This window comes from Cherax quadricarinatus, chromosome 45 (assembly GCF_038502225.1).
Source record: "Cherax quadricarinatus isolate ZL_2023a chromosome 45, ASM3850222v1, whole genome shotgun sequence".
Lineage (NCBI taxonomy): Eukaryota > Metazoa > Arthropoda > Malacostraca > Decapoda > Parastacidae > Cherax > Cherax quadricarinatus.
In genome coordinates, this window is record NC_091336.1 from 31,197,387 (window position 1) to 31,205,845 (window position 8,459).

The following is an 8,459-nucleotide window of genomic DNA, read 5'->3' on the forward strand; positions in this document are numbered from 1 at the left end:
CTCATACATTACATACAGCAGAAACAGCACCGGCCCTAGCACTGGCTGGAAGTTTTCAGCATGCTATTTACATCCCCTTTATTTATTCCTGTTTTCCTCGATCAAATTCCCCCTAATTCTATGCCTTTCGAGAGAGTGCAGATTCAGGGCCCTCAGTCTATCCTCATAGGGAAGATATCTGATACATGGGATTCATCTTTGTCATCCTCCTCTGTACGTTTTCCAGAGCATTTATATCCATTCTGTAATACAGTGACCAGAACTGAGCAGCATAGTCTAAATGAGGCCTAACCAAGGATATATAGAGTTGAAGAACAACCTGAGGACTACTTTTGTTTATACTTCTAGATATGAAGCCAAGAATTCTGTTAGCTTTATTGTGAACACTAATGCACTGTTGTCTTGGTTTTAGATTACTGCTAACCAGAACTCCTAAATCCTTTTCGCAATCAGTAGTATTAAGATCTACATTATTTAGTTTACATGTGGCATGGTAATTTAACTGTCCATCATTTAGAACTTTGCATTTGTCAATATTAAACTGCATCTGCCACTTCTCCGACCATTGCGTCAGTCTATTCAAATCATCCTGGAGTGCTCTAGTGTCCTCATTAGAATGAATTGGACGGCCTATTTTGATGTCATCAGCAAATTTGCTTATGTCGCTATTTATTCTCTCATCTATGTCGTTTATGTAAATTGTGAACAACAACGGGCCCAACACTGACCCCTGTGGAACTGCTTGTGATGTGCCCCCATTCTGATTTCTCCCCATTTATGCAAACTCTCTGCTGTCTATTTGTCAGCCATGCCTCTACCCAGGAAAAAATTTCTCTTCCTATTCGGTGTGCCTTAAGTTTCCTCAATAGCCTCTGGTGTGGAACTCTGTCGAAAGCCTTACTGAAGTCCATATACACAATATCATATTCATTACCGTGATCTACCTCCTCAAATACCTTAGTGAAAAAAAGTTAGTAAATTCATAAGACAGGAACGCTCCTTTGTAAATCCGTGTTGAGATTCATTAATCAATCTGTGCCTGTCAAGATGGCTACGAATTGCTTCGGCAATTACTGATTCCATAAATTTTCCCACTATGGAGGTAAGGCTTATTGGTCTATAGTTCGAAGCCAAGGACCTGTCACCTGCCTTGTAAATAGGCATTACATTTGCCATTTTCCACTTATCAGGCACTATGCCAGTTTGTAGTGATATGTTAAAAGGATTAGCCAAAGGTATGCTAAGTTCCTCTTTACATTCCTTTAACACCCTTGCAAACAGTTCATCAGGGCCTGAGGATTTGTTAGGTTTTAGTTTCTCTATTTGTCTGAGGACCATGTCACTAGTTACCGCAATCGTACATAGTTTATTATCATCCTGTTCTACATAATCTATTATTTCAGGAATATCGCTAGTATTTTCCTCGGTGAAAACTGAGAGGAAGTAGGTACTGAGAATTTCACACATATCCTTATCACTGTCAGTGATCTGACCAGTTACTCTTAAGTGGGCCAATATTGTCTCTAATCTTACTTCTGTATACTTGAAGGAACCCTTTTGGGTTAGTCTTTGAATCCCTTGCGACCTTAGCCTTATAATCGCTTTTTCCTTTTCTTATTCCTTTCTTTATTTCTCTCTTTAATTGAATATATTGATTTCTTAACTGCCCATCCCCTCTTTTGATACGCCTATATATGCCTCTCTTTTGACCAATGAGATGTTTTAATCTATTGTTCATCCATATGGGATCATTTTTGTTAGATCTAATTTCCCTACTCGGAACAAAAGTTGTCTGGGCAGCTAGAACTATGCTCTGAAAAACGTCATAATGGCAACCAAGATCACCTCTCTGACCCATAGTCAGGACATCCCAATTTAGCCCACTCAGGTAATTTTTCAGTCCCATGAAGTCGGCCAAGCGAAAATCTGGGACAGAGATTTGATTGCAGTTATCTGGGTAATTCCATGATATATTGAAACTAAGTGATTTGTGATCACTTTCCCCAAGCTCATCATTAACCTCAAGATTATTAATTAGTGAATCTTTGTTGGCAAGAACCAAGTCAAGCAGATTGTTTCCTCTAGTTGGTTCTGTCACAACCTGTTCTAAAAAGCAATCCTGAACCTTATCAAGAAAGTCACTAGACTCAAGATTTCCTGTCATATTGTTCCAATCAATTTGTCTAAAGTTAAAATCTCCCATTATCACAACATTTTCATATCTAGATGTCTTATGAATTTCGTCCCATAACAGCTTACTGCCCTCCCTATCAAGGTTTGGGGGCCTATAAATCACACCCAAAATTAATTTGTCACGCCCCCTCGAGAAACTGTAGCCAAACAGATTCTGTGTTCGATGTTTCTAATCTTATATCCTGTCTAAGACAACAATTTAAATTTTCTCTGACATTGCCACACCACTACCCTTCCTGTTGAATTAGACACATGTGCAACTCTTGGGTATCTTTATTGAGGAAACGTTTCGCCACACAGTGGCTTCATCAGTCCATACAAAGGAGAAACTTGAAGAACAGGAGGAGAATGAGGTAATCAGTCCCTCAGCCTCGAGTCGATGTGGTCAGTCCATCAATCTTGAATAGAATACGGCATATGAGCGGAGAAGCAGGTGAGGGGCAGCAGTCGTAGGTGGTGTCACATTTGTCCAATGTGGAAGTAGGTCGTGCCCAAAGGTTAGGCAAGTGAAGAACTCCCAAGTATTAAGATCCCAAGAAGCTGCAGTGTCTGACAGGATTGCAGATGAATGGTTCAGAGAACCGACATGTCGGTTCTCTGAACATTCATCTACAACCACCCTTCCTGTTGACCCTATCAGTGTGGAATAGTTTATAACCCTGTATGTTGCATTCAGAAGATATTTCTCTATCTTTCAGGTTGAACCAGGTCTCTGTTATACCAATAATATCTATATTACCTGCACTTGCTAGTAATCTTAGCTCGTCTATCTTATTTCTTAGACTCCTACTATTTGTATAGTAAACCTTGAGGGAGCTAGTCACTAGTTGCCCTCTACTATCTCTCTTTGTTTGTTGATCAAGCAAATTTATTTTGAATATTGTCTTTTAAACATATCCCTGAGGTATCCCGGTAATAACTGCTGTTTTTAACCCTAATGCTGCAGCCTGAGTGTTTCCCACAAACACCCTTACCTCTATAATCTATCAGTTTAAATTCCTAGACAAGACATCAGTTACCCTCTCAATTGAATTGGCTAATGCAACCACTCCATCCCCAGAGAGATGAACCCCATCCCTTGCATACACATCACGTTTGCCAAAGAATAGGTCCCAGTTATCTATGAATGGGATTGCAAGTTCCTTGCAGTACCTGTCTAGCCAGCAATTTACACCAATTGCCCTAGACATCCATTTATTGCCCACTCCCTTTCTAGGCAAGATGCTACATATGACTGGGATCCCTCCCTTAGACTTAACTACTTCTATGGCTAACCTGTACTTATCCAGCAGCTCCTCTCTCCTGCCCTTCCCAATGTCATTACCCCCAGCACTAAGACAGATAATGGGCTTGTTCCCATTACCTGACATAGTATTATCCAACCTGCTGACTATGTCATCATCATTGGCTTGGCATCTCTCGTTTTGAACGTTCTCATTATCCATCCTATCATTTTCTTTGCACTTGTGATCGTGGCACTGTTTTGATCCTTGAAAGTGAGATCCTCAGACATTAGTACTCCCAGGTTCCTTACATTATTTTTCTGCTCTATTGTATGGCCAGAGTTTGTAGTATACTCTGTTCTAGTTATTATCTCCTCCAGTTTTCCATAAGGGAGCAGTTGGAATTTGTCCTCACTGAACATCATATTGTTTACCGTTGCCCACTGCAAAGCTTTGTTTATATCTGCTTGGAGGTTAACCGCGTCCTCAACAGATGACAGCCTCATGCAGATCCTAGTATCATCCTCAAAGGATGATACGGTGCTGTGGTGTATATCTCTGTCTATGTCTGATATGAAGATGAGGAATAGGATGGGGGCGAGTACTGTGCCTTGTGGAGCAGAGCTCTTCACTATGGCAGCCTCCGATTTAACTCTGTTGACCACTACTCTTTGTGTTTGATTTGTTAGGAAGTTGAAGATCCATCTCCCCACTTTCCCAGTTATTCCTTTAGCACGTATTTTGTGAGCTATTACGCCATGATCGCACTTGTCAGCGCTTTTGCAAAGTCTGTATATATTTCTTTCAGTGCATCCAAGGCCATATAATAGTGATCCATAAGTTGTGAGAGGCAGGAGCGACCTGCCCTGAACCCATGTTACCCTGGATTGTGCAGTTTTTGGGAATCCAGGTGATTTGCAATCCTGCTTCTTAGCACTCTTTCAAAGATTTAGCTATTGGTCTATAGATCTTAGCTAATGCTTTGCTGCCACCTTTATGGAGTGGGGCTATATCCGTTGTTTTAAGTGACTGTGGAATTTCACCCATGTCTAAGCTTCTCATCCATAGTGTACTTAGGGCACGTGAGAGAGGTTTCTTGCAGTTCTTAATGAATACAGAGTTCCATGAGTCTGGGCCCGGGGCTGAGTGCATGGGCATGTTGTCAATGCCTTTTTCGAAGTATATCGGAGTTAGGGTAATGTCGGCAATCTGGCATATATTTATGGAGTTTTGAGGCTCATTCATGCTCATTGGGGAAGCCAGGTATAGATACTCAAAAATTAGGGACAAAGGAATTAATGTACAATTGCTATGGATCCCATCACACATTGGATTACTCCTTCATGATAAAGTTAATATGTTAGCCAAGAAGAGTATCGAGAAGGAGAATGTAGAATATAACTTTGGTATAACTGTGTCTAGCATTAGGAATAATATTAGGAGAGAAGTAAATAATGAAAATGATTGTTATAGGAATGCAGTTAGAAGCCTGAGTAGATTTATAACCCACTATGATAACATGAACGTAGATAAGTATGTTTATGGAGCAACTTGCAATGTGAACAGACTGACTGATGTTGTAGTGGCCAGGCTTAGGCTTGGTTACAAGTACTTCTGGCAGTTTGGGAGACACACAGATGATGATCAAACTAAATGTAAATTATGTGATCAGGCATATGGTCACTCTCTTGAACACTATGTGCTTAATTGTCCACTTATTGAGGAATACAGAGACAGACAGTATAATAACCTATGTGACATGTCAAGATATCTTATTAATGAAAATAAGATACCAGATATACTAAGTAAATTTCCTAAATTTGCTTGTAACAGATAAGTGAACTATAGATATGTAGATATAAATCCATATGTATTCCTGTTAACCCTTTGGGGCCTAGTTCCTAGGCCTTTTGTGTATCCATATGCTCTCGCGCTACCGTCCACAGGATGGATATGGGGTGCACAATAAACTAGCCACTTCGGTGGCAAAATCTAAATCTAATCATGAAGAAATCATTTGGGTCGTCGATCCTCAGACTGATTAGTGGTTCACTAAACACAGAGTCGTATTTCACTCATTTCCTTGTTGTCATCTGTGTAAGTCCCATCCTGTCTGAGTAAGGGCCCGATACTAGATGTGGTATTTGCCTTGTTTTTGGCATATGGAAAGAAATATTTCAAATTTCTTTCAATTTCACTAATAGCTTTAAAGCTCCTCCTGTCTCTCCTGGTTCCTGTAAGAGTCCTTCAACTTAAGTTCGATAGGGGTTTTATTTGCTGGCTCTAATATCTGTTGTTCTGGGAGTAGAGGCCAATGTCCGTGCCTCTACTCCAGAAGTGTTTTCAGGTGGTGTAGGATTATTGTCATTTCTTGTCAGTTATTTTTCCCTTCTGGCCCTAAAAAACCTCTGTCCCTGGAGAGGTTGTGGCTCCCCTCTTTTGTTTCCCATAGTCTGTGTTACCCTTAGTCTGTGTCTTCTAGTCACCTTTAGATGATGTGCCTGGCAGTATGTGTTGTAGCATTTTCTTTCATGGATTGATGAGTGACACATTTCTGGGTGAAATAAATTACTGGAGGGGAAGTTGCGGCATTTTTTGGGATGGTCAAAGGTGCATGTCCCACCTGTTTTACCAGACATACTACGCCAAGATTCCAAAAAAATCTTTTTATAATCCAAAAATATGCAATCCGCCCATCCCTCTCTCTCTTTCCTATCTTCTGTTACATTACCCTTGACCGCTGGTAGGTTCATCAGAGAGGATCCTTGTCAAAATACGTGCTGGTTGTTGTTTACGACCCCACTTCTTTCCACCTGCTGCACAGGTCGTCTCATGATAACCGCACATTACTATGCATGTCAGTAATACCAGTCTTAACTGTGACACTTCCTGTCAGTTTCTTTTCATGATGTAATCGGTTTGGAAAAACTGCCAAAATGAAGAATTAGACACTTTTACAACATTTGAGAATCATTATTGCGGATACATTTCGCAAATGGCTTCATCTGTCCAGTACAAAGATGAATGGTGTAAGATGAGAAGGAGTTAAGGTAATCAGTCCTTCAACCTGGAGTCGATGAGTTCAGTCCATAAATCAATATTTCTTTACCCATGTATTCCATCGCCACTTATTTACAATATTTACAACTGTAAGTTATTAAATTAGCACTAAAGTATCGAGTGGATTCGATCAGAGTAGACGAAAGTCTGCCTCTCAGCCAGGCTGGCAGGTGTGACTTCAACCTGACAGGGGGAGCCGGCTATCACCTGACTGGTGGGTTGAATTGGACAAAAAACTACTGTACTGCTAGTTGACTGATCAAGAGAGCATGTCAATGGTTGCGTGACGAACTAAAAATGAAGTGTAATATACTGAGCCACAGTTACTAATATACTGAGCCACAGTTACTAATATACTGAGCCACAGTTACTAATAATATAACATAAATATTTATACAGTATATATGAACTTAACATCAGTTTCATTGTTTATATTTCATATTTGGATTGACTCAGCATATACAGTTTGAACTTGTGAATGACTGCATCATATATCACGGATACTCATATAGCATTGCATACAATGTAATATATAATGTACAGAAAGAATAGTAGCATCGTCTGGTGAGGTAATGAAATAATGTAACTTTTCACCTGACAGGCAGCTGTGTAGTGAACCATGATGTAGGAGGAGGCTGGTGGTACAGACGCTGCGGTGCTGCCACACCCACTGCCCCAATTGGTAACACTGATGGTAAACACAAAGTGATGTGCTGGGCTTCCACCGTCCCGGGTGGTAACCTGCTCTTCATGGGTCTCTCGCACTTGCTTATGATGGTGCGCGAGAATGATGATACAGCCGCATAATTATCACGGAGCACCACCAAACAACATTGACCACCATCACACAACATTGACCACCACCACACAACATTGACCACCACCACACAACATTGACCACCACCACACAACATTGACCACCATCACACAACATTGACCACCACCACACAACATTGAGCACCACCACACAACATTGAGCACCACCACACAACATTGAGCACCACCACACAACATTGAGCACCACTACAACACAACACTGACCACCACTACAACACAACACTGACCACCACTACAACACAACACTGACCACCACTACAACACAACACTGACCACCACTACAACACAACATTGAGCACCACCACACAACATTGAGCACCACTACAACACAACACTGACCACCACTACAACACAACACTGACCACCACTACAACACAACACTGACCACCACTACAACACAACACTGACCACCACTACAACACAACACTGACCACCACTACAACACAACACTGACCACCACTACAACACAACACTGACCACCACTACAACACAACACTGACCACCACTACAACACAACACTGACCACCACTACAACACAACACTGACCACCACTACAATGTTTACACTGAGTCCATATTTAAAAATACATTTGTAATTTATATATTAGTTAATGTTAATGTAGAATATAAATGTTTTTACGGAATTTTTAGTGTAGTTTCCATCTCACTTATCATTACTTTTATTAATAGATTTTTTCCCGTAAGGTTTTTTGTTTCTATAGATTGTTAATTTATACATAAGACACCTATGTTTATGTAGACATTTCATATTATTATAAAATTTATATGTTTGTAATGTTATCCATGTTTATATAGGTTATCCGTGGTCATGTTGTGTATCCGTGTTGAGGTAGAATATCCGTGTTAGCACAACTGAAGGGTTTAGCATGGCTATCAATGCACCTAGGCTGAAGTTGTGTATGTGTTAGACACACTAATGTGCTGGCTGCACATCTCAGACTCCCACACCAGTAGCATCAGTGGAAGCTGACTTCTAGGTGCACATCTCAGACTCCCACACCTGTAGCATCAGTGGTAGCTGACTTCTAGGTGCACATCTCAGACTCCCACACCAGTAGCATCAGTGGTAGCTGACTTCTAGGTGCACATCTCAGACTCCCACACCAGTAGCATCAGTGGTAGCTGA

The 8,459-nt window shown here is 40.8% G+C and overlaps 1 protein-coding gene across 2 annotated transcripts in view; it reads left to right on the plus strand.

Moving 5' to 3' along the window:
• LOC128694952 (fibrinogen-like protein 1) overlaps positions 1-7,434 on the plus strand; it is a 106,621-nt gene extending 99,187 nt beyond the window's left edge. For both annotated transcript variants that reach the window (XM_070094396.1, XM_070094397.1), the window contains exon 9: positions 7,078-7,434. In XM_070094396.1, the coding sequence (XP_069950497.1) occupies positions 7,078-7,283 (206 nt within the window). In that variant the 3' untranslated portion in view covers positions 7,284-7,434. The remainder of the gene's footprint in view (positions 1-7,077) is intronic.
• The last annotated feature ends 1,025 nt before the right edge of the window (positions 7,435-8,459 follow it).